The 26174-nt window shown below is 48.7% G+C and overlaps 2 protein-coding genes and 1 gene segment (V, D, J or C); all 3 read left to right on the top strand.

Annotated features, from left to right (window-relative positions):
* LOC106864004 (M1-specific T cell receptor alpha chain-like) overlaps window positions 1-26174 on the top strand; it is a 370462-nt gene that overhangs the window by 130198 nt on the left and 214090 nt on the right. The gene's annotated exons all lie outside the window — the stretch shown is intronic.
* On the top strand, window positions 246-4996 carry LOC148221100 (T cell receptor delta constant-like). The segment is given in 6 exon segments: window positions 246-357; window positions 649-756; window positions 2840-3118; window positions 3747-3827; window positions 4168-4284; window positions 4368-4996. Coding segments are annotated over 4 exon segments (546 nt in total).
* On the top strand, window positions 7952-22585 carry LOC148221099 (Ig heavy chain Mem5-like). The gene is made up of 8 exons (XM_088179636.1): window positions 7952-8009; window positions 8389-8693; window positions 13758-13777; window positions 18276-18325; window positions 20412-20690; window positions 21318-21398; window positions 21739-21855; window positions 21940-22585. The coding sequence occupies exons 1-7, from the start codon at window positions 7952-7954 to the stop codon at window positions 21852-21854; spliced, it is 909 nt and encodes a 302-aa protein (XP_088035762.1). The 3' UTR covers window position 21855; window positions 21940-22585.

Here is a 26174-nt window from a genome sequence, read left to right as displayed (position 1 = left end):
ATTGTAAGAAATGTTTGAAATAACACAACAAGTACTGACTATTTTCCTGCTTTCTATCCAGATTAACTCTCTCAGACTTTCCAGAGGTGTCATGTAATCCCCAAGTTCTCATTTACAACTCAACCTTTCCGATATTATTTGACACGCTCCCTTGCAAGCTTTATGATTTCTTCAGGTGGTGTGTTGGGTGTAAAACCACAGAAGAAGTCATGTGACTGCCTGTATAATTCAAAATTCTGTGTAGTGGAACAGAGACAGTTTTTGCTATGAAATATATCACAGTGTTTTGGACTGGAGTATACCACAATGATACAAGCAGCACAGAGACCTGTACAAAAACAAGAAGAGGGAGAAAGGGTGAGATATTTTGGGAAAGAAAGGAGATGGACGATTGCAATTATGAAGAAGAGAAATAGAATGATCTTTCTGTATTGCCTTTTATCTTCTACATATAAAAGAGCTCATGAAGTTTCTAAAGGTGGAAGAAAGGGAGAAGTTGAAAATTCAATAATCAACCAAGCTATTTGAAATCATTGAAATATTCAATTAAATGTTTTCTTTCCTGTTTTGGAATTATAGCTACCTCGAGGGACTAGCTGCCATGGATAATTAGGACTAATATTTGGCTTTTCATCTTCTGTTTTAAAGCACTTTTGAGCACCTTGAGGAAAGAGTGAGTTATTGGAATGAGTCTTAGCACTGTGAGCACAGCTAAGCTTATATTTGGACCAGGAACGACTCTCACAGTTCTACCAAGTAAGTGACATTTCTTTATTTCTAAAACTTCATTTAATATTGGGGTGGAGGTGGAAAAAGGAATTGAATGGTTTGGGTTCACTGTAAGGATTTTCATCTGCAATATTCCCGTGAGTGCACTCTCACTCCAGCCAGGCTTTCAAGCCAAATCCTCAGCTTGGATCTGCTCAGAAAGGTTTCCCAGGAACAACTGGGCTGACTCTGCACAGCACCATTATTCCATGATCCCCAAACACCAGCAGGGCACTACTTAGCATGGCATAACTTATTCCCAGTTTGGGCAGCACTCTGGCTCAAATTTCCTGTCAAGTGTCCAATTCTCCAGTGGACTTCCACTGACTGACTCGGGGCAGGACTGCAGAGCTCAGAGAAGAGCTCACAGTGCTGAGGAGCTTTGAGACAGATCTGGAACTGCCTGCTTGGAGAAGTTCTGGTTTGACACCAGCACCACACTGAGAGTGTCCCCAGCTAAGTAATTCCAGTACCCTGGGGACAGAGGAGGAAGGAGTTTAAAGAGCCTTGGGCTTAAATTCTCACAAGTGCCTCAAATCCTTGAGCTCCTGGCATGAAAGACAATTGGCTGCCAAGGTGTGTGGGTTCTGCAAAGACCAATGTGTGGAGTAGGGATGATAAGAAGCCTTAGCAGTTCCTATCTTTATTTGGAACTCCATGATGCAGATTAAAGGTTGAGGTCACCCTGAGGTTTTTGATGGAATGTGAATGTTGGGGTGGCAGAAGGGTTTTTGGTGTAGATCTGCGTTATCTTAAGATTCAGGTGCATCCCTCAGGAATTGTTGCTGGGCTTTTAGAGGTCTTTAAAGTACTGTAAGAACATTTCATGTTATTTCAGGCCCATTACATTTTAAAATAGAGGACTCCTCCTGTGACTTTATAAGACTAAAGAGAAGGAGAAGTACAACTTTTTGTCCAAATAAATGTTCAGAACATAAAACACAAATCCCTTCCAGAAGCAAGCAGTGGTAGGAATTCATGGCTGGGTTATCATGAAATGCAAACTAGTGGGACTCCTGTGAGTCTACTAGACTCAGAATAAACGAATCTTCTGCTCTCTGAACTACAATTGCACCGTGTACATGATTTCTTGCTGATGATCTTGCCCAGGGAGCTCTTGCAGAGAAGCTGCTTGTTTGTATTCTGGCTGTTTGGAAAGCCTGGAGAGGAGACCACATGAAAAGCCTTTCAAGGTCTTCTCAGAGAACACAGAATGCACAGGACTGACAGGCTCTGGGCAGCCGTGGTACAACACCTGGGAAGGAAATGTTTGATTTCTGTTGGGTGTGTGGTTGCTGTAGGTGTGGACAAGTGTGTAGTTGTGCCTGTTGGCTCAGGAGAGCCGACCCATGAAGTTGTGGCAGAGCACGATTTGGCTTTCACCTCAGTTCCTCAGCAGTGCCATAGGGCTGATGGGGAAAGGGGGTAAAGTCAGAGCCCCTTGATCAAACTTCCATCAGTACCACAGGATGAAGAAAATGTTAGACCTGAGGGATCTCTTGTCCCACCTGCAAGGCAGACACCGTGCCAAATGAAAATCCTAAAGCACCTCTCTTTACCCAAGAGACCCTCAGGGTGCTCCTGTCAAAGCAGACACGTCAATCTTTGGGGATGTGTCTGACAGCCTTTCATAAGCTGAGCCCTTTCTGGCAAGGAAGGCTGCTGGAGGATTCCTGTCAGTTCCATGTTTTTAATCTAATGCAAATTGTTAATCTGAATTAAGTTATTGGTTTTCTAATATTGTTTTTTGTGATAACCATTGATTCTCCATAAATAATATGATCTAGAGGCAAAGGTATTTTGTTTAGAAATGAAATCATGGTATCACAATGATTTCCTGCCTCTGCAATTCTATTGACACCAATGGTTTTCTTGTAAGACAGCTGGCTGTGAGTTTAAACAATCATCCATCATTAATTGCACCTCTACTGGCAAACAATGACATATAAGGTAGTTAATGAGGATGTTACAAATCATTTACAGCTGGAGTACATGTGAATTTTCGATCATTCAGCACTTGGGAAAACCTGCAATTAAATCAATCCTGTCCAAACCATGCTTTTCGTTACAGATATTTCCAATACTTCCAACCCTCAAGTCATTGTGATGAAATCAAAGAAACTGGAAGAAGGTGGCAGCCCTGGGAAAGCAGCTTGTTTGGCAAGGAATATTCAGACAAAGAGCATCAGCTTGGAGATGCCCTCTAAGGAGGTCGTATATGAACAGAGCAGATCCATTTTGACATCAGAGGGGTTGTACAATGCAATTAAAGTGGTCAATGTGACCAAAGACACAGAGCTGACCTGCACGGCCAAATTCGACAACAGCACCATGACAACAACACATCCAGGTACAGTTTGGTGGCACAGCTGTCACTTATTTCTGGAGACAGTGGCCTGTGGGGCTTTGTGTTCTCCTTCTCCACAGCATTGCCCTGGGCAGCCAGCAGAAATGAGAAAGACATTGGGGATTTTAGCAGGGAGAGATGAAAGATGTTTCAAAGCATCTGAAAGAAATGGTTTCAACTCTTGAATTACTTGGAGATACCTTTTTGGGGGAGAAGAGGGAAGACACAATCTATTTGTCCAAAATGTAAATTCCCTTATGACTAAATATTTCACCATGAAGCAGCAAACCTGCTGCAGCACAAACTGGAACAGCCTTTCTAATCCTGCAAAAAGTTAAAGATTAGGTGTGCTGTGAGGGTTTTTTAAGTAAGTGAATTGTTAAACTTTGTGGGATAGTTTTACAGTCATGAGGGTGATTCAAATAGTAAAATCAAAACAATGTAGGAATTCTTCTGTTTCCTGCTGTTGCATGGAAAAATTCTCAGCTCAAGTTATTGTTGGTAATAATGACTGATCATCTGAGCCCCAGCTTTCCTCAAGTTCCTACAGGAAATGTCACAGGAACATTTCCCTTAATCCTGTCTAAAACGTGGATAGAGTTTAAAATGTCTTTTCTTTATCATGCTGCAGAAGAAGAGGCTGATGAACCAGTGGCTGAAGGGCCCAGTAAGAGGGTTTGCAACAGCACAGAGCCCAAGCACTCAGCACAAGGTGAGTTCCCCAAACAGGCTGTGAAGTTCCATTGCTCGCTGGGGGATAAAGGCATGGAAATGGATTTTCTGCAGGGCACAGGAGGCAGAAGACAACACCTTCAGCAGACACAAGCTGCTGTTCCAGGGTTACTCCTGCAGTTACACACAAGCCCCAGGAAGCCAAAAGCAGCAGAGACAGACCCTGGGCTCCCCTGTTGTTGCCATCTTCTCTCTCTCTGCTCCTTTGCTGCTCTTCCTTTCCCTGACACCATCCCCTGTGCATTGTCCCACTTTGTGCCAAGACCACAACATCAAAACGCAGACCATGATCTCTCTGCTCTTTTCTGGTCACTGAGCAGATGCTGAAGGGCAGAGAGTGAACATGCTGTCCATGGCTGTGCTGGGTTTGAGAGTCCTGCTGGCAAAGAGCATCGCCATCAACACCCTCATGAGTATCAAGTTGTTTCTTTTCTGAGGTAAGGGAGCTCACAGCTATCAAACACGGGCTCCCAGGCCCAATTTCATTAAATGCAGTTTTAACTCTAATTTCCTCTTCCAGTCATGGGGAATGAAGGCAAGAGGAACCCGAAGAAGAGCAGGAAAGAACGTGAATCAGCAGCACAAGGGGCTGGAACAAGCAGGGCCAGAGCAGCTGCCAGAGACCAGCCAGGACACGAGGCAGCACCTTCCCCTGAAGACATTGAACACTGCTCACTCCTGCCTGGCCAGATGATTTACACTGAACAGTTTTAAGTGCTTTTGCTGTTTGCTCTCCTCTGAGAACTGAGGAGAGTGAATTTATCCTCATCCTCCTGCTAAGTCATCTCCCCACTCTTGTGGCATTTGCTCACAAGTGTCCAAGCTGCTTCAATAGCTTTCAAAACTCCAATGCTCACCCTAGATATGTGGCCTTTTAAAAGCTCCTTTCCCAGGCATGTTGTGTTACTGCCTGTGCCACTGCAGTAGTGCTGCTGAGGGAATTCAAGCCCAGTGGTTGCCATTTGCAGCTTTGGGTTTTAGATCGATTTCGTAAGTGTGTATTGCAGATGAGAAGAGCTGTGTGGGACCTGAAGTGATGCCATTCAACATGATCATTTTCATTTCTTTATTAAGCCTGTATTTCTTCTGCCAAATATAGCTCATGTGCATTTTAGGTTCCTGTAGTAGTGATGAAAATAAAGTTTTATACTAGGCTAAAATGCTGTGGGTCCTCTGTACTTTTTCTTCTGAACCTGGGACAGAGATTGCCGAAATCCAGCTGTCCTAAAGCCCACGGGGATCATAAACAAAGCTTTGATAATGGAGATTTCCTGTTGGCCGAATGTGTCTTTTCCAGAGCCTGTGCAGGGAAGTGTCTCTCTGGCACATTCAGGAGCTTCAGTGAGGAGAGACCTTGCAGAAGGCATGAGGGAGGAAAATGCTCATAGCAGCAGAGAAGAAGCCCTGCTGTTGTCTGGCACTCAGGGAGAGGAGCAAGGGGCCAGCAGGAAGTGATTTTGGGTGGTTTGATGGAGTGATAGTTTCCATGGCAACTTGGTTCTTACCTAACAGAGCCCAGCTCACACCTTCCCCAGCTCAGCCCCTCTCACAAGCTGCAGGCAGGATGCTGTGGTCACCATTTGTGACTCACTCACAGCAGGAAGGATTAAGCCTCCCCTGCTTTTGAAAAAACAAGTTAACCACATTGTGTAGGGGAAATAAGGCTTTTCTCCCTCCCAGTCTCCACATCAATCTTTCCCAATTAATTCTAATTCGATGTTCCTGTCCCTGTTTCATCCATGTATCAGAGCTGCAGAGTGAGCGTTGCTGTTGGACTGTGCCACGCTTTGGTACATTTGTATTAAAGCTGCTTTTGCTGACACCTCTGACCGTGAGGGTTTCATTCACCTAAAGCCCTCATTTCATGACAGGGTCCCACATTGCCCCCACTAAGCTCTGCCTTTTCCCTTGGCATTTGCTGTGCAGAACACACAGCTTAAGAAAACAGGAGAACAGAATTGTTTCCAGTCCAATTCTAAGATTGTGTCAGTGTGGTTAATTCCATAGAAGAGGACAGAATCTGCAGCTCTCCCAACTGATACCAGCTGAGGAAAGTTTTGTAGAGATCCTGTGCTCCACATTTAAATACCCAGTGTTAAAATAAGCCTATTTGCATGGGGAATTATGCTGAAATCTGAAAAAACAATATTGTCCAGTAAGGGATCCCATGACACCAAAATAATGGAGGAGGATTATAAGCTGAACTCTTTGGTACAAAACATTTTTACAGTTTTATATCTACTCTCCTTCAGATTCCTTTGTGTCCATGTTTGATTGTGCTCAGACAGCCTTTGAAAATCTCCAGAGGCTGAGCCACTGTCCCTGGAGATATTCAAAAGCCACCTGGACATGGTCCCTGGCCAACAGCTCCAGACACTCCTGCTAGAGCAGGGCAGATCCAATCACCCCCAGAGCTCCCTTCCAACCTCAATCGTTCTGCATTTCTGTGATACCTTTCTCATACTGAGCGAAATGACAAGAAATTTTAAATTTCTTTATATACCTTCAATCAGGCGTTTTGTTCACCTTTGCCCAGGGGAAAGGAACTGAAGTTTCTTTTCAAAGGAATTGTTTCAGCATTGCAGAATGAGAACTGAAATATTATCAAAGGTGAAGGGATCAATAGGAAATCAAACACTACAAACTGTGTAACTTGGGACCAGTGAACACTGAACCAATGAATTTCCCTGGGTTGTGATTGTAGAAGCACAGGAAAAATCCAGTGACAACCTTGGGTGATGGAAGGATTTTCTCTGCACAACTCACACAATGTGTGAATGAAATAGTTTCTTTTGCAAACCCTGGCCAAAATAAAGTAATGCCTTCATTCTCTGGCACTTAAAAATGCTGTAGGAGAATGTTTGTATTTTCCCACATTTTCAGTGACAAGACCATACACCAGGTGAACTTCAAGAAAACTTTTAAATTAATTTGAGGACAGTTTTCACCTCTAGCACATTCATTTTTCCTTCCTTTGGTGAGTCTCACACATAGAGCGTGGTGTCTGACATCTGCCCCGCGGAGAAAGTCAAAATGGTGAGAGCTCTCTCCTGTGGCAGAGAACATTAAAAGCATCCCGAAAGAATAAACCTCTCTCCAAGAGGTTACATGGGAAAGCATCGTGAAGAACTCCATGAGAATGGGCAAGTCATCCACTTAAAGATGTGCAGAACAAATCAGGAGAGGCAACAAAGAGCTGAAAAGGGCATATCCATCACAGAAACTCCTTAGGAGGACGGGTAATTATCTGACTGAAAGGGCAAGATCTCTTTCTCCCTCTCCCTTACATTTCACGCAGAAATGCCCCAGAAGAAGAGAAAATAGGATGGATGATTTATCCTTCAATGAAACCAGGCACTGACCCATGGCCAGTGGTGGAATCAGCCAGAAGGCAGGAGAAATTCCACTCCCTGTAGGGGCCTGGGTTCTCAAGAATGAACTTTCCTGCACCACTGATCACTTGTCTGCACCGCCTGCGTGGGACCAGGGTGTTCGGATCGAGCACAAGACAAGCACTCAGGGATGATGTGAGCAAGAGTCGCTGATCAGGCACAGATCTGACCTGCTTTGCTCTGCAGCAGCATCTGCCACAGCCCTGTGCTTAGTTCAAGTATCAAATAATAAATTCCCTTTGTGATTGTCTGCTCAGCGTCCTTGAGTCCCTGCTCAGGTGACAAACAACTGCCTGAGGTGGCAAACTGGGGAGTGAAGCCGTGTCCGCAGTACTCAGGTGCGGCCTCAGCAGTGCCGAGGAGAGAGGAGCCATCACCTCCCTCAGCTGCCGGCAGCATTTTGCCCAAGGCAGCCGCGCACGGCAGCGACCTTGTGTGCTCCGAGGGCGAATTTCTGGGCGCGTTGGGCACGAAGCGCTCGGGTCCCTTTGGCAGAAGGCGCTGCCCAAGCTCGCAGCGCCGCTTTGTGTCGGCGGCCCGGGCGTGGCCGGCGCTGCTCCTGCCCGGGGCAGGGCCCGGGGCCCGGGGCGGGTGTGTCGGGGCCGGGCAGAGGCGCCGGCGCTGCCCCGGCGAGGCGGGGCCGGGCGGGAGCGGCCCGAGCGCGGCTCCGCTCGGCTCCTGTGCGGCTGCCGCGGAGCCGGGGCCGGGCACGATGGCGGCCGGGCTGGGGCCGGGGCTGCTGGCCTTGGCCTTGGCCTTGTGGCCGGCAGGTGAGAGCCGGGCGGGGAGGGCAGCGAGCGGGCCTGGGGAAGGAGGGACAGTGACAGAGACAGGGACAGCAACAGCGACAGGGAAAGGGAAAAGGACAGGGAGAGGAACTGGGATTGGGATTGGGACCGCTACAGGGACGGAGACGGGGAAGGGGACGGGGACAGGCAGGAGCAGGAGCACCAAAAGGGACGAGGACAAGGGCTGAGACTGGGAAAGGACAGAAGCAGAGGTAAGGTAGGGAACTCTGGCAAAGCCGGGGCAGACAGAGGGCCAGGGGCTGTGGCTGTGGCTGTGCCGGGCCGGGGGCACCGGGAGCCCGGGACAGCGCCCTCGGTCCGTGGTCGCGCCCTGCCCGATTCCTGCGCTCTCCCTCCGCAGGGCTCTGGGCACAGCTGAGGCTGCAGGAGGCCGGCGGAGGGCTGCGAGCGCCCGGGGACTCCGTCACCCTCTCCTGTCACGGATCCGGATTCACCTTCGCGGATTATCTTATTTACTGGTACCGTCAGGCACCCGGGGGCCGGCTGGAGTGGGTGTCCTTTATCAGTTCTCCCAGTGGCAGTACAGTGGACTACGGGGCTGCAGTGAAGGGTCGGGCCAAGATCTCCCGGGACAATTCCCTGTCCGTGGCTCTTCTCTCATTGCGGTCCCTGCAAGCTCAGGACTCTGCCCGGTATTTCTGTGCTGTTCACACGGGGACAGGAAATGCAGCTGAGCTTTAACACAAACCTTCTGGGGGTCTGGCTCAGCACCCACCGAATTTGGAGATGGTGAATGCCAAAGTGATTCAAGTGTTGGAAAGTGTTCCTAAGAATTCAGGGGCCATCCCCATGCAGCGCCAGTGATCCTGACCTTCAATCAAGAGCTCCTTTCCCAACACTGAGGCTTTCCTTCTCCCGAGTCCCAGTTGCAATGTTCTATTCTGTACAGGAGGTTCCAGGTTTTTCTGTCATCCAGTCAGCCTGGTGACTGCCAGGCTCCAGTCCCACTCTGCCTTCCTTGGTCCCCTTCTTAAGTGGAACACACAAAGCACCTGGGCTTTGGCAACACCTTTCCCTGCTTCCTTTGACCCTTTTGGGGGCCATGTCCTTGCACCACTGAGAGCAAAGCAGTGATGCAAAGGGCCTGATTTTCTTTCAGGTGCATTTCAAGGTGATCAGAGGCAAACAACCAGCTCTGCAGGGTGGTGGCCAGCAGGGGACACTGGGACCCTCTGTTGCACTTACAGCCCCTAAACCTGCTATATTTACATGGCCTGGTGTCAGCAGTGTCCTGGTGAAGCCCTGCAGTGCTGCTGCAGTGCCAGGGCCATGGAGGCTCCTACAGCCACACAGCCCCTTTTGCCCACACGAGGTTTTCCTGCCAGGCTGACCAGAGCTCTGGGACACTGACCATTAGCAGGCTGGAGCTGGGGTCAGTGCACTCAATTACTGCACCCTGAGGGACCAGAGAGACATTGAGGTGTTCCTGAACTCCATGAGCTTCCTCCCTTCCTGCATGTTCACGTGGGTCCCAGCCCATGCAAGGGGAGAGTCAGTGAGTGGGCTGTGCCTGGGGTCAGGGAAATGGGGTCTCACTGCTCCTGGGGGCTTGCAGAGGAGAGGAGTGGAAGGCAGGGGAGAGAGAAAAGAGGACTTTTTCCATTTAAAGGGAGCTGCAATGACTGTCTAGTCCACTTGCTGAACCACTTTCAGGGCAGAACACAAGTTGCAGCATATTTCAAAAGACACTGTCCAAACATCTCTTAAACAGAGACAGGCTTGGGGTATTGACCACATCCCTAGGATGCCTGTGTCGATGTTTCACCACTCTCTCAGTAAAGAAATGCTTGCTAATATCCAGCCTAAACCTCCTCTGGTGCAGCTTTGGGCCACTGTCACACGACCTATCACTGTGTACCAGGGAGAACATCCCTCTCCACTTCCCTTCCTAAAGAGGCTGAGAGAAGGATGAGGCCCCTGGCCTCTTATCCCTGGTCTAGACAAATCCTCCCTGACCATGCACCCAACTGCTTCTTTTCCCATCCTCCAGCCCGCATTCTCAGTGGTCTTCTCTACCCTCTCCATCTCCTTTTTACCCCTCCTATCCTAATAGTCCTCACCACAAGGTGCCATGTCCAAGTACCCAGGGAAAGAGGGAGGAGGGTAAGGATGCAGACAGTCTGTGGGGTGGGCAATGCTCCCAGAAGAGTGGTGGCAGTCAGGACAATGACAGTGTCAGGGCTCAGAGTTGTCCCATTCTGTGGTCACAGGGAGAGCCCTGGGTTCCTGCTGAGGAGGGGAAGGACACAGGGCAGGCAGTGTCCTGGCTCTGCTGAGCAGCCTGGTCCCTGCAGGGTCCTGGGTTGCCTTTGCTGATGGGCAGGGGTCCAGGAGGCCTTAGAGAGGAGGAGGCAGCTGGAGAAATGTCATCACTGGGGAGGGAGTAGGGTGCTGGGCCAGAGTGCAGGGAGCAGGGTGAGGAGCACTTTGGCTTAGGGGTGCCCTGGCCAAGCCGAGCTGCGATCCTGGGGTGTCCCATGTGGGAGCAGCAGCTCGGCAGAGCCAGGGCCAGGGGCCAAGGGAAGGACAAGCTGACAGCCTCCCCAGTCAGCTCCAAAATCTCAGCAGCAGCCTGCAAGACATCTGAGAGAAAGGCCAGGGCTGGCCCCTGAGAAACACGTCCCCTTTAGCCAGCACAGCATTTCCTGCCCAACAAACAGTCTGTTCTTGCACCGTGCAGAATGAGAGACAGCCAGGAGGGCAGCGAGAGCTTCAAGTTCTGCTCGTCCTGCCCCACCTCTCCCCCTCAGTGTTGTCACAGACAGAGGGAGGGAGCAGGAGGGAGTGGCCCTGAGAGCAGTGCCAGACGCCCAGGCAGGGCAGGTGTGGGCAGAGCTGTTGTGCAGGCAGAGAGAAGGTGGAGAGAGGCGAGACAGAGCGGGGCTGGCCATGTGGAGTGCCCTGTGCGTGGGCTTATTGCCCATTGTAGGTAAGTGCAGGCAAGGGCTGCTGGCCCCAGGAGCTGAGCGTGGCCCTGTGCTCTGCACGGCTCTGGGGAGCTGCTGAGCGCTTGCAGCCGGACCTGTTCCCCGGCTCCAGCTGCCCAGCCATGCCTGGGGAGCACGGGGACAGCAGCCCTGCTCCTCTCCTGCCCCTGTGAGCTCGTCACCTCCATCCAAGCTGCCTCCCCTGCAGCCTGGGCACACGCAGGGCTCCTCCCTGCTGCACTCAGATCTTGGGGCCCAGCGCTGTGCCCTGGCACTGGACACTCTGCTCCTGGGACCACTGCGGCCCCTCTGGCACACACCAGCTGCAGGATGGCAGCGCAGGGCACCAGCCCCATGGCCTGTGACACGCCTTTGTCTTTGCTGGGCTCATCTACAGCACTTTCAGGGACAGCAGAGTGGGTTCCTCACCATCCTGTCTTGGCAAGGACAAAGGGATTTGTCATCCCATGGGGCAAATGCTTCCTGCTTCTTCGGGGAAAATCAGAGAAAGCTCCCTGTCTGACAGGGAAAAGGAGGGAGGGAATTGTGGAATGTCCTTCCTTGTGAGCCTTGACACCAGCTGCCAGCTCTGTCCCTCTGTGTCAGATGGCTTCAAAGAGGAGGATTTTGTTCTTCCACCGGTACAGTGCCAGTCCAAAGCTCCATTAGCATTGCCCTGAGCTCTGCTGAATCTTGGAGTGACTGTGGCTTGTTCTTGCTCTCTGCAGCAGTCACTGGCCAGGTGACCTTGGAGCAGCACCCCAGGGAACTGACCGTGCAAGAGGGAGATCCAGGCACCTTCCAGTGCAGCGTGAAGGAAGGTTCTATGGAAAGCTACTACATGTTCTGGTACCGCCAGGGCCCACGGGGCACTCTGGAATGGATTTATAGCGAGGGTGATTATTATGGAAAAGATTTCCAAGGCCGCTTTAAGGAAAGAGTGGAGAGCTCCAAGAACAGCTTCACATTGGAAATCCTGGCAGCAAAGCAAGGGGATGCAGCAATGTATTACTGTGGAGCAAGAATCACCCTGGAGCAGCTCTGTATCAGAATGGATCAAAAACTGACAGATGGAGAAGACAGATGTCTCAGCATTTCTGTCTAGCAGCTGCTCCCCAGGGCTCTTGTCAGGCAATGGCAGGTGCAGGAAACATCCCTCTGGCTTGGTGGCACTAAAGGCAGTGGAGGGAGGGCTGGAAGAAGGGCTGGCACCATTTCTGGTGCAGGAGGATCTGTTGTGGCAACTGCCCAGGCTCTTTGGGCAAGTGCAGGTTTAGTGCACGTTGCCTGGGCTCCTGTCCAGCACAGCCTCATTTTTCCTCTGTGCCTTGGCTGCAGAGCCATGGGATGATGCAGATGTGTTGCTGTAGCTGCCAGAGTGCTGTGGTGGATGGAGCCAGGCTGTTTAGCAAAGCCAGGTGAGCAGGGATGAGTTTGCTCTGGGTGGCTGCTACAGAGCACCTGATGAGGAAGGAGGAGTTGAGAAGGTGTGGTGAGTTGCCTTTGGTTGTCCTCCAGGTGCTCAGCAAGGTGCTCTTTCAGTGCTCATCCTTGAATAAATGGGGAAAATATGCAATTATGGCTTGTGCATTGAGACAAGGACAGGGAGATGTCCCTGCAGTGCTGTTGGATCCCAGAAACCTGCGGGTTTTGAGCTTTCTGTGCTGTCAGGCTCTGACCCCCTGGAGAACACTGCTTTTAACTTGAGGCCCTGGAGAGGGCTTCTTAATTTGAGTGATGAAGTTAAAATCTCTGGTGCAGTGAAATAGAAGTGTTTGCTTTCACATAGTGATGGGTTCTAAATTGAGGTTTTTATAGTACATAATAGGTATTGGACAATATTTAGGATTTTGGGCATTGTCTCTTTCATCTTCTCTCTTCTTCCTTCTTTTTTATCAATTTCAGGTCGTAGTTTCTAGTTGGTCAGTCAATGTCACACTAAGAGTCATGAGAACTTAGGTTAAAAGCATAAATAGGTCGAAAGTATAAATAAAAGAGGTGTTAATTCTCTATTGGTCTGTTTAGCTTTAAGCAACCTTGCAGCAGTTGCATCTTTTACCTTTTTTCCTCACTTCTAGCAAGTAGCTAGAAGTGCTGTTGAACGTTCTATCCTTTCTGATAAAATTTAATAAACAACCAAGCCAAACACAAGAAAAAAACATTTCCATCGTGTTTTTATTAATTTCAGTTCTAAGTAAACAAAATCAATGAAAACAAACCTCTAATTAAATGGTGCAAAACCCCCACCACTGTTACACAGTGCCACCATGTATTGATGATGGAGAGAGAGACGGGGACTACTGAATGGTGATCAGAATCCAGTTTTTACTGAGCACTACATGTGCTTATATACCATTTACAGGTTGGCTGCTAATATTTTACTACAATCATCTAGTTAAACATCACACAGTCAAACTCTGCATTTCTGCTTACTAAAATCTTGTTTCCCAACAGCCAGACTTGATCCAACTTTTTGCAATCTTCAGAGCTCTGTTTGCTCTTGCCAGGGCATCCTCTTAATCAAGCTGTATATGCTGATTAAATCTACAGTACTATCAGTCTCATTTACATTTACCATATGCATATTTAACTCTCTTGCTGTGTGTTGAAAGAGAAACCAGTAACCAGACTTTTTCTGTGAGACACTTCTAACAACAATATTCCTTTCCAAAGCGTCAGGGGCAATATTTTAGAGAGATTAACATTAACTGCCCACTATGCCAAAACAAGCAAGGATGTTAATGTCATTTTTAGTGTCGGGAATCCTCTGGAACAGTGTTAGATGTTCAGAAGTAGAGCAGTGTAGAGGCACAGAAAAACAAAAGGGAGCTCCTCAGAGACATGAAAGAGGAGACATCACGTGGCACTGAAAAAAACCCAGATGTTTTTGTAGAACTGTCTAGCACAGTGTGAGCTACGTACCACAGTGACTGAAAACAACTGAACCACCACACACAAACTGTCTTTTTCCAAAACCAATTTCTTCACTCTTCACGCTGAATTCTTGGCTGTTGCAAACAGACATTTGATCACCAGCTCCAGTAGAACACAAGTGGGCAAGAACCTTCTGTATTTCTATGTTTCCATTTTAGCAGAACATTATATTCTTCTGTTTGCCTCAGAGGACAAAGGAGACTTTTGTTAAGAACAAAGATCCTTTTAACTTCAGATCCAACAATGGCCAGAATCAGATGCATGAAGAAGGAGACCTGGAGACCAGAAATGGCACTTCCCAGTAGGAATCTCTCAGCTATAGACATCAGAGCAGGGGCTGAAGAAGCACTTATGCTTGTTTTGCTTTTACCCTTTATGAGTTCATCCAGGAGCCCTTTGTTCATCATTTTGGCCTTTGGACACAATGCTTGACTTAAGCTTTGTCAAGAAAACCTCATTCATGAGGTTCAAGGAGCTAATGTCTGAAAATGAGCAGCTCTCCCAAATCCCTCCTCTGTCCAGGGCCATAAGCCATGGGATTCCCCCCAGAAGATCCCTGAAGAGCCCAGATTCTGCTCTCCTGAAGCCCAGGGCTCCAGTCCTGGATTTGCAGTGCTCTCTTCTCCCTGGATCCTGAGCTCCAACTGCATGGTCACTGCAGCCAAGGCTGCCCCAACCACCTCACATCCCTCACCAATTCTTCCTCACTGGCAAGTAGAGGTCCAGCTCTGCAGCCACCTGTGTCAGCAAGTTTGCATCAGCACACTGCAGTAAACTCCTGAGTGTGTGTGCTCAGCTGTGCTGTCCTGCCATCAGACACTTGACACACTTCCAGCACCCCATGAGGACTGGAGCCCAGGAATGTCCCATTTGTCTAAAGAAGGCCTTGCCCATTTCGTCCCATTACTCTCATGTTTTCTACCCATATGTCTTGGTTTGAAAGACAGTCATCTGCCAGGAAAGGCAGGAGCCTCTTTTTAAAATGGAGAATGTAAACCCTCTCCCTCCAAATTATTTTGAAATTAAGGGGCTCTCTGGCAAAGATATGGCAATAGGAATAACAGTTCTTTCTTAGGGAAATTAAAACAGAAATACAGTATTACAGCGAACAAACCCAAATACAGAGTCAGTATCCAACCTGACCCCCCCGTCATTCAGTCAAGGTGCTGCCCGAAACCCCAAGTAAAACACAAACTAACAGAGTGTCAGTTTATGCGGTGCTTTATTCAGGGCCCGGGGACCTGCGGACTCGCGTCCCAAGTCAGGATCCCACTGGTTCCCTTTTTAGAGGGTTTTTTATACCCTTTTTACAAATGGTTTATGTGCAGAAGTACACATTCTTCTATAGATACATTCACCTTGAAGATAGCATTTTGCGTCATAAATCTTACATGGTTGCTTATCCTAGGACTATAGTGTTCTCCCCCTCAATCTCTCTCTTACGCCACTGCCCACCACCAGTACTTTATTTATGATTATACTTTAACCTTATCACTAACAGTTCTGCATGCTCTCAGCACAGCACATTCCTAAGTTAGTTTCCCAGGGCCTACTCTGGGAACTGCAGTCTTCAAGCCTTAGCATTACTACTACTATTATGGTTTATACATTTTATATTCTAATATTCAGGATTTCTAGTCCATACGGTAACAAAGGTGTTGGCAGCAGGGCCATGCAATCGTGGCTGCATCCTCCTGCAGTGACAGATGTTGTTCTGATGGAGCAGTGCTCCTGTAGAAGAGTGAGGTTTTCTTCCAAAGTTCCAGTGATGATGTGCAAAGGTCTGGTTTTCCTCTGGAATCCAGTGCAAAAAGGGCTGCCTTGGTGTTCCAGATCTCACTTTTTATCTAGGTAGGAAAGGCTTGGCTCCTGCCCCTGGCTGGAGCATCTCCCAATGGGATGATGTAATTTAATCAGTCATTCAGTGGGACTCAATGGACCATTAACAGAAGATATCTCCTGGAGGAAGGATGGGTTGTGGAAAAGATAAAGAATACTGACCTAGCTGGTTTTAATAGATGGCCCATTAGCAGAGGATATCTCCCACAGAAATAAGGATCAGTGCCATGCCTGGTTTCAACAGATGGTGATAGAATACACACCTCCAGTCAAATCCTGTATTGCAACCAAAGACACCATATTGCTCTCTTGGGGATGGCTTAAATTCCCTATCCATTTTTGGTTTAGTTTCTGGTTTTAGTCTGGAATGGTCACGGCCTCCCCCGGCTCCAGGAATATCTCAGTGGGTGAGGGGCAGCAGGGATCCTGTGAGGGCTGGGGCCAGGGGCTGCTGCTTCCTTCTGGTGAGGGTGCTCACCTCAGGAGCCACAGGGCAAGGGCGACTGACTGGAGACACTGCTGCCCTGTGTTTCTTGCCTGATTTTTTTGTTTACCTTCGGGCTGTGACGAGGGCTGGCCAGCTTTCTTCTCTGCTTCTCTGACACTTGGGAGCCCAGAGCCAGCACGTGCTGCACCAGGATCTGGTAGCCAGGAGGACACCGTGCCACTGCCTTTGCTGAGCTCGGGATCAGCCATGGCTGGTGAACTCTCCAAGGGAATCAATCCCCCGCCCAGCCCCGCTGTTGTCTGCCACTGTTTCACATTAACTCTACACCCCGTGTCCGTCCAGCCCCGAGGGGCTCCTGCCAGAGCTGCAGAGTTTGTGCTACACCTTGATTACCACCCTGGCAATGCTCAGCTCTTGCCATTCCAGCCTGCTGCTCCAGGCTCCTGTTACGGCTCATTTCACCATAGGGAGGGGCACAGCGACCGGCTACTCCTGAGGCTCTGTAAAGGAGCCCCTTCTCCATCCCTTGGGTGTGTAAAGGAGCCCCTTCTCCATCCCTTGGGTGTATAAAGGAGCCCCTTCTCCATCCCTTGGCTCTGTAAAGGAGCCCCTTCTCCATCCCTCCCCCCCCGAGCCGCCATTAACAGCGTGAAAGGGCGGCCGAGCTGGCGCCACAGCGCCCCCTGCAGGGCAATCATCGCACCCGCCCTGCCCGGCCGCGAGCCAGCAGCGCCCCTGCTGGCTGTGCCCGGAACTGCACCCAAGGGGAAAGTGCCTGCAGCCGAGAGCAGCTGGGACTGGGCTCTGCTTCTGTTTGGTGTCGCTGCCGGTGGGGTTGTTTGTTTGCCTTGTTATACACACACATACTGCTAAAGAACTGGTGTTCCTTGTCCTGCCTCTTTGCCTGAAAGCCCCTAATTTCAAAATTATAATAAGTCAGAGGGAAGGGGATCATATTTTTCCATTCCAAGGGAGGTTCTCACCCTACTTGGCAGACACCTGTCTTTCCAACTCGAACAGCCACCACCCCCTGTGTGAGGCAGCACAGGCAGCAGCTGGAGCAGCCACAAACTCACAAACATTACATTTATTTCCTTGACCGTGCTGACCTGGGGGAATCCCTGAGCAACAGCCAGACAGAGGCAGAGAGAGACACTGGCATCTAAACTGGCTCCGTGCTAGAGGATCCCTGGATGCATTTCACCATGGGGTATTGAGAGTAATTCCCAGCTCAAAGGTCACTTGAGCAGTTTCTGATCCTCCTGATTCTTCTGCTTTTAATCCTCTCTTCCCAACTTCCCCAGAGCCAGCCTGCTACGTCCCAGTACACCTGTCACACTGCCACTAAAGCCCACAGGGAGAGAATTAGGGAAATTGACTGCATTGTAAGAAATGTTTGAAATAACACAATAAGCACTGACTATTTTCCTGCTTTCTATCCAGATTAACTCCCTCAGACTTTCCAGAGGTGTCATGTAATCCCCAAGTTCTCATATACAACTCAACCTTTCTGATATTATCTGAGATCCTTGCAAGCTTTATGATTTCTTCAGGTGGTATGTTGTAAAACCACAGAAGAAGTCATGTGACTGCCTGTATAATTCAAAATTCTGTGTAGTGGTACAGAGACAGTTTTTGCTATGAAATATATCACAGTGTTTGGGTTTGGGAGACCACAATGTTATAAACGGCATAAGGCCCTGAACTAAAACAAAAGGAGGGAAAAAATATGAGATGTTTTGGGAAAGAAATGAGAAAGATGACTGCAATCATGAAGAAGACAAATAGAACATTATTTCTGTATCTCTGTTTATCTTGAACACATAAAAGAGCTCATGAAGTTTCTAAAGGTGCAAGAAAGGGAGAAGTTGAAAATTCTATACTCAGTCATGGTATCTGAAATCACTGAACTATTCAATTAACTTATTTCCTTTCCAGTTTTGGAAGTAAATCTACTTCATGGGACTGGCTGCCATGGATAATTAGGACTAATATTTGGCTTTTTGTCTCCTGTTTTAAAACACTTTTGAGCACCTTGAGGAAAGAGTGAGTTATTGGAATGAGTCTTAGCACTGTGAGCACAGCTAAGCTTATATTTGGACCAGGGACGACTCTCACAGTTCTACCAAGTAAGTGACATTTCTTTATTTCTAAAACTTCATTTAATATTGGGGTGGAGGTGGAAAAAGGAATTGGATGGTTTGGGTTCACTGTAAGGATTTTCATCTGCAATATTCCCGTGAGTGCACTCTCACTCCAGCCAGGCTTTCAAGCCAAATCCTCAGCTTGGATCTGCTCAGAAAGGTTTCCCAGGAACAACTGGGCTGACTCTGCACAGCACCATTATTCCATGATCCCCAAACACCAGCAGGGCACTACTTAGCATGGCATAACTTATTCCCAGTTTGGGCAGCACTCTGGCTCAAATTTCCTGTCAAGTGTCCAATTCTCCAGTGGACTTCAACTGACTGACTTGGGGCGGGACTGCAGAGCTCAGAGAAGAGCTCACAGTGCTGAGGAGTTTTGAGACAGATCTGGAACTGCCTGCTTGGAGAAGTTCTGGTTTGACACCAGCACCACACTGAGAGTGTCCCCAGGTAAGTAATTCCAGTACCCTGGGGACAGAGGAGGAAGGAGGTTAAAGAGCCTTGGGCTTAAATTCTCACAAGTGCCTCAAATCCTTGAGCTCCTGGCATGAAAGACAATTGGCTGCCAAGGTGTGTGGGTTCTGTAAAGACCAATGTGTGGAGTGGGGATGATAAGAAGCCTTAGCAGTTCCTATCTTTATTGGGAATTCCATGATGCAGATTAAAGGATGAGGTCACCCTGAGATTTTTGATGGAATGTGAATGTTGGGGTGGCAGAAGGGTTTTTGGTGTAGATCTACATTATATTAAGATTCAGGTGCATCCCTCAGGAATTGTTGCTGGGCTTTTAGAGGTCTTTAAAGTACTGTAAGAACATTTCATGTTATTTCGGGCCCATTACATTTTAGAATGGAGGACTCCTCCTGTGACTTTATAAGACTAAAGAGAAGGAGAAGTACAACTTTTTGTCCAAATAAATGTTCAGAACATAAAACACAAATCCCTTCCAGAAGCAAGCAGTGGTAGGAATTCATGGCTGGATTGTCACAAAATGCAAACTAGTGGGACTCCTGTGAGTCTACTAGACTCAGAATAAACGAATCTTCTGCTCTCTGAACTACAATTGCACCGTGTACATGATTTCTTGCTGATGATCTTGCCCAGGGAGCTCTTGCAGAGAAGCTGCTTGTTTGTATTCTGGCTGTTTGGAAAGCCTGGAGAGGAGACCACATGAAAAGCCTTTCAAGGTCTTCTCAGAGAACACAGAATGCACAGGACTGACAGGCTCTGGGCAGCCGTGGTACAACACCTGGGAAGGAAATGTTTGATTTCTGTTGGGTGTGTGGTTGCTGTAGGTGTGGACAAGTGTGTAGTTGTGCCTGTTGGCTCAGGAGAGCCGACCCATGAAGTTGTGGCAGAGCACGATTTGGCTTTCACCTCAGTTCCTCAGCAGTGCCATAGGGCTGATGGGGAAAGGGGGTAAAGTCAGAGCCCCTTGATCAAACCTCCATCAGTACCACAGGATGAAGAAAATATTAGACTTGAGGGATCTCTTGTCCCACCTGCAAGGCAGACACCGTGCCAAATGAAAATCCTAAAGCACCTCTCTTTACCCAAGAGACCCCTCAGGGTGCTCCTGTCAAAGCAGACACGTCAATCTTTGTGGATGTGTCTGACAGCCTTTCATAAGCTGAGCCCTTTAAGGCAAGGAAGGCTGCTGGAGGATTCCTGTCAGTTCCATGTTTTTAATCTAATGCAAATTGTTAATCTGAATTAAGTTATTGGTTTTCTAATATTGTTTTTTTGTGATAACTATTGATTCTCCATAAATAATATGATCTAGAGGCAAAGGTATTTTGTTTAAAATGAAATCATGGTACCACAATGATTTCCTGCCTCTGCAATTCTATTGACACCAATGGTTTTCTTGTAAGACAGCTGGCTGTGAGTTTAAACAATCATCCATCATTAGTTGCACCTCTACTGGCAAACAATAATGACATATAAGATAATTAATGAGGATGTTACAAATCATTTACAGCTGAAGTACATGTGAATTTCGATCATTCAGCACTTGGGAAAACCTGCAATTAAATCAATCCTGTCCAAATCATGCTTTTCGTTACAGATATTTCCAATACTTCCAACCCTCAAGTCATTGTGATGAAATCAAAGAAACTGGAAGAAGGTGGCAGCCCTGGGAAAGCAGCTTGTTTGGCAAGGAATATTCAGACAAAGAGCATCAGCTTGGAGATGCCCTCTAAGGAGGTCGTATATGAACAGAGCAGATCCATTTTGACATCAGAGGGGTTGTACAATGCAATTAAAGTGGTCAATGTGACCAAAGACACAGAGCTGACCTGCACGGCCAAATTCGACAACAGCACCATGACAACAACACATCCAGGTACAGTTTGGTGGCACAGCTGTCACTTATTTCTGGAGACAGTGGCCTGTGGGGCTTTGTGTTCTCCTTCTCGACAGCATTGCCCTGGGCAGCCAGCAGAAATGAGAAAGACATTGGGGATTTTAGCAGGGAGAGATGAAAGATGTTTCAAAGCATCTGAAAGAAATGGTTTCAACTCTTGAATTACTTGGAGATACCTTTTTGGGGGAGAAGAGGGAAGACACAATCTATTTGTTCAAAATGTAAATTCCCTTATGACTAAATATTTCACCATGAAGCAGCAAACCTGCTGCAGCCCAAACTGGAACAGCCTTTCTAATCCTGCAAAAAGTTAAAGATAGGAGGTGCTGGAGGGATTTGTAACAAAGTACGTTGTTATATTTTGCAGGATTGTTTTGCAGCTTTGAAGGTGATTCAAATAGTAAAACCAAAACAATGCAGGAATTCTTCTGTTTCCTGCTGTTGCATGGAAAAATTGTCAGCTCAAGTTATTGTTGGAAATAATGACTGATCACCTGAGCCCCAACTTTCCTCAAGTTCCTACAGGAAATGTCACAGGAACATTTCCCTTAATCCTGTCTAAAACGTGGATAGAGTTTAAAATGTCTTTTCTTTATCATGCTGCAGAAGAAGAGGCTGATGAGCCAGTGGCTGAAGTGCCCAGTAAGAGGGTTTGCAACAGCACAGAGCCCAAGCACTCAGCACAAGGTGAGTTCCCCAAACAGGCTGTGAAGTTCCATTGCTCGCTGGGGGATAAAGGCATGGAAATGGATTTCCTGCAGGGCACAGGAGGCAGAAGACAACACCTTCAGCAGACACAAGCTGCTGTTCCAGGGTTACTCCTGCAGTTACACACAAGCCCCAGGAAGCCAAAAGCAGCAGAGACAGACCCTGGGCTCCCCTGTTGTTGCCATCTTCTCTCTCTCTGCTCCTTTGCTGCTCTTCCTTTCCCTGACACCATCCCCTGTGCATTGTCCCACTTTGTGCCAAGACCACAACATCAAAACGCAGACCATGATCTCTCTGCTCTTTTCTGGTCACTGAGCAGATGCTGAAGGGCAGAGAGTGAACATGCTGTCCATGGCTGTGCTGGGTTTGAGAGTCCTGCTGGCAAAGAGCATCGCCATCAACACCCTCATGAGTATCAAGTTGTTTCTTTTCTGAGGTAAGGGAGCTCACAGCTATCAAACACGGGTTCCCAGGCCCAATTTCATTAAATGCAGTTTTAACCCCCAATTTGCTCTTCCAGTCATGGGGAATGAAGGCAAGAGGAACCCGAAGAAGAGCAGGAAAGAACGTGAACCAGCAGCACAAGGGGCTGGAACAAGCAGGGCCAGAGCAGCTGCCAGAGACCAGCCAGGACACGAGGCAGCACCTTCCCCTGAAGACATTGAACACTGCTCACTCCTGCCTGGCCAGATGATTTACACTGAACAGTTTTAAGTGCTTTTGCTGTTTGCTCTCCTCTGAGAACTGAGGAGAGTGAATTTATCCTCATCCTCCTGCAAAGTCATCTCCCCACACTTGTGGCATTTGCACACAAGTGTCCAAGCTGCTTCAATAGCTTTCAAAACTCCAATGCTCACCCTAGATATGTGGCCTTTTAAAAGCTCCTTTCCCAGGCATGTTGTGTTACTGCCTGTGCCACTGCAGTAGTGCTGCTGAGGGAATTCAAGCCCAGTGGTTGCCATTTGCAGCTTTGGGTTTTAGATCGATTTCATAAGTGTGTATTGCAGATGAGAAGAGTTGTATGGAATCTGAAGTGATGTCATTCAACCAGCAGATAATGTTCATTTCTTTATCAAGCCTGTATTTCTTCTGCCAAATATAGCTCATGTGCATTTTAGGTTCCTGTAGTAGTGATGAAAATAAAGTTTTATACTAGGCTAAAATGCTGTGGGTCCTCTGTACTTTTTCTTCTGAACCTGGGACAGAGATTGCCGAAATCCAGCTGTCCTAAAGCCCACGGGGATCATAAACAAAGCTTTGATAATGGAGATTTCCTGTTGGCCGAATGTGTCTTTTCCAGAGCCTGTGCAGGGAAGTGTCTCTCTGGCACATTCAGGAGCTTCAGTGAGGAGAGACCTTGCAGAAGGCATGAGGGAGGAAAATGCTCATAGCAGCAGAGAAGAAGCCCTGCTGTTGTCTGGCACTCAGGGAGAGGAGCAAGGGGCCAGCAGGAAGTGATTTTGGGTGGTTTGATGGAGTGATAGTTTCCATGGCAACTTGGTTCTTACCTAACAGAGCCCAGCTCACACCTTCCCCAGCTCAGCCCCTCTCACAAGCTGCAGGCAGGATGCTGTGGTCACCATTTGTGACTCAGTCACAGCAGGCAGGATTAAGCCTCCCCTGCTTTTGAAAAAACAAGTTAACCACATTGTGTAGGGGAAATAAGGCTTTTCTCCCTCCCAGTCTCCACATCAATCTTTCCCAATTAATTCTAATTCGATGTTCCTGTCCCTGTTTCATCCATGTATCAGAGCTGCAGAGTGGGCGTTGCTGTTGGACTCTGCCACGCTTTGGTACATTTGTATTAAAGCTGCTTTTGCTGACACCTCTGACCGTGAGGGTTTCATTCACCTAAAGCCCTCATTTCATGACAGGGTCCCACATTGCCCCCACTAAGCTCTGCCTTTTCCCTTGGCATTTGCTGTGCAGAACACGCAGCATAAGAAAACAGGAGAATAGAATTGTTTCCAGTCCAATTGTAAGATTGTGTCAGTGTGGTTAATTCCATAGAAGAGGACAGAATCTGCAGATCTCCCAGCTGATACCAGCTGAGGAGAGATTGTAGAGATACTGTGCTCCACATTTAAATACCCAGTGTTAAAATAAGCCTATTTACATGGGGAATTATGCTGAAATCTGAAAAAACAATATTGTCCAGTAAGGGATCCCATGACAGCAAAATAATGGAGGATGATTATAAGCTGAACTCTTTGGTACAAAACATTTTTACAGTTTTATATCTACTCTCCTTCAGATTCCTTTGTGTCCATGTTTGATTGTGCTCCGACAGCCTTTGAAAATCTCCAGAGGCTGAGCCACTGTCCCTGGAGATATTCAAAAGCCACCTGGACATGGTCCCTGGCCAACAGCTCCAGACACTCCTGCTAGAGCAGGGCAGATCCAATCACCCCCAGAGCTCCCTTCCAACCTCAATCGTTCTGCATTTCTGTGATACCTTTCTCATACTAAGCGAAATGACAAGAAATTTTAAATTTCTTTCTATACCTTCAGTCAGGGGTTTTGTTCACCTTTGCCCAGGGGAAAGGAACTGAAGTTTCTTTTCAAAGGAATTGTTTCAGCACTGCAGAATGAGAACTGAAATATTATCAAAGGTGAAGGGATCAATAGGAAACCAAATACTACAAACTGTGTAACTTGGGACCAGTGAACACTGAACCAATGAATTTCCCTGGGTTGTGATTGTAGAAGCACAGGAAAAATCCAGTGACAACCTTGGGTGATGGAAGGATTTTCTCTGCACAACTCACACAATGTGTGAATGAAATAGTTTCTTTTGCAAACCCTGGCCAAAATAAAGTAATGCTTTCATTCTCTGGCACTTAAAAATGCTGTAGGAGAATGTTTGTATTTTCCCACACTTTCAGTGACAAGACCATACACCAGGTGAACTTCAAGAAAACTTTTAAATTAATTTGAGGACAGTTTTCACCTCTAGCACATTCATTTTTCCTTCCTTTGGTGAGTCTCACACATAGAGCGTGGTGTCTGACATCTGCCCCGCGGAGAAAGTCAAAATGGTGAGAGCTCTCTCCTGTGGCAGAGAACATTAAAAGCATCCTGAAAGAATAAACCTCTCTCCAAGAGGTTACATGGGAAAGCATCGTGAAGAACTCCATGAGAATGGGCAAGTCATCCACTTAAAGATGTGCAGAACAAATCAGGAGAGGCAACAAAGAGCTGAAAAGGGCATATCCATCACAGAAACTCCTTAGGAGGACGGGTAATTATCTGACTGCAAGGGCAAGTTCTCTTTCTCCCTCTCCCTTACATTTCACGCAGAAATGCCCCAGAAGAAGAGAAAATAGGATGGATGATTTATCCTTCAATGAAACCAGGCACTGACCCATGGCCAGTGGTGGAATCAGCCAGAAGGCAGGAGAAATTCCACTCCCTGTAGGGGCCTGGGTTCTCAAGAATGAACTTTCCTGCACCACTGATCACTTGTCTGCACCGCCTGCGTGGGACCAGGGTGTTCGGATCGAGCACAGGACAAGCACTCAGGGATGATGTGAGCAAGAGTCGCTGATCAGGCACAGATCTGACCTGCTTTGCTCTGCAGCAGCATCTGCCACAGCCCTGTGCTTAGTTCAAGTATCAAATAATAAATTCCCTTTGTGATTGTCTGCTCAGCGTCCTTGAGTCCCTGCTCAGGTGACAAACAACTGCCTGAGGTGGCAAACTGGGGAGTGAAGCCGTGTCCGCAGTACTCAGGTGCGGCCTCAGCAGTGCCGAGGAGAGAGGAGCCATCACCTCCCTCAGCTGCCGGCAGCATTTTGCCCAAGGCAGCCGCGCACGGCAGCGACCTTGTGTGCTCCGAGGGCGAATTTCTGGGCGCGTTGGGCACGAAGCGCTCGGGTCCCTTTGGCAGAAGGCGCTGCCCAAGCTCGCAGCGCCGCTTTGTGTCCGCGGCCCGGGCGTGGCCGGCGCTGCTCCTGCCCGGGGCAGGGCCCGGGGCCCGGGGCGGGTGTGTCGGGGCCGGGCAGAGGCGCCGGCGCTGCCCCGGCGAGGCGGGGCCGGGCGGGAGCGGCCCGAGCGCGGCTCCGCTCGGCTCCTGTGCGGCTGCCGCGGAGCCGGGGCCGGGCACGATGGCGGCCGGGCTGGGGCCGGGGCTGCTGGCCTTGGCCTTGGCCTTGTGGCCGGCAGGTGAGAGCCGGGCGGGGAGGGCAGCGAGCGGGCCGGATCTAAGATAGGGACAATGACAAGCAGGAGCAGGAGCACGAACAGGGACAGGGACAAGAGCAGAGACTTGGGAAAGGACAGAAGCAGAGGTAGGGTAGGGAACTCTGGCAAAGCCGGGGCAGACACAGGGACAGGGGCTGTGGCTGTGGCTGTGCCGGGCCGGGGGCACCGGGAGCCCGGGACAGCGCCCTCGGTCCGTGGTCGCGCCCTGCCCGATTCCTGCGCTCTCCCTCCGCAGGGCTCTGGGCACAGCCGAGGCTGCAGGAGGCCGGCGGAGGGCTGCGAGCGCCCGGGGACTCCATCACCCTCTCCTGCCACGGATCCGGATTCACCTTCGCGGATTATCTTATTTTTTGGTACCGTCAGGCACCCGGGGGCCGGCTGGAGAGGGTGTCCGCAATCAGTTCTCGCAGTGGCAGTACAGTGGACTACGGGGCTGCAGTGAAGGGTCGGGCCAAGATCTCCCGGGACAATTCCCGGTCTGAGGCTTATCTCTCATTGCGGTCCCTGCAAGCTCAGGACTCTGCCCGGTATTTCTGTGCTGTTCGCACGGGG

The sequence above is a fragment of the Sturnus vulgaris genome, chromosome 27, assembly GCF_052056855.1.
Source record: "Sturnus vulgaris isolate bStuVul1 chromosome 27, bStuVul1.hap1, whole genome shotgun sequence".
NCBI lineage: Eukaryota > Metazoa > Chordata > Aves > Passeriformes > Sturnidae > Sturnus > Sturnus vulgaris.
This window is presented reverse-complemented; position numbering and strand designations above follow the sequence as displayed.

Excerpts from the sequence above, each read along its gene's own strand:
- LOC148221099 (XM_088179636.1), top strand. The coding sequence starts at position 7,952 with ATGGCGGCCGGGCTGGGGCCGGGGCTGCTGGCCTTGGCCTTGGCCTTG. Across the intron at positions 8,010-8,388 it reads CTTGGCCTTGTGGCCGGCAG|GGCTCTGGGCACAGCTGAGG; the intron begins GTGAGAGCCGGG and ends CTCCCTCCGCAG. Across the intron at positions 20,691-21,317 it reads CATGACAACAACACATCCAG|AAGAAGAGGCTGATGAGCCA; the intron begins GTACAGTTTGGT and ends ATCATGCTGCAG.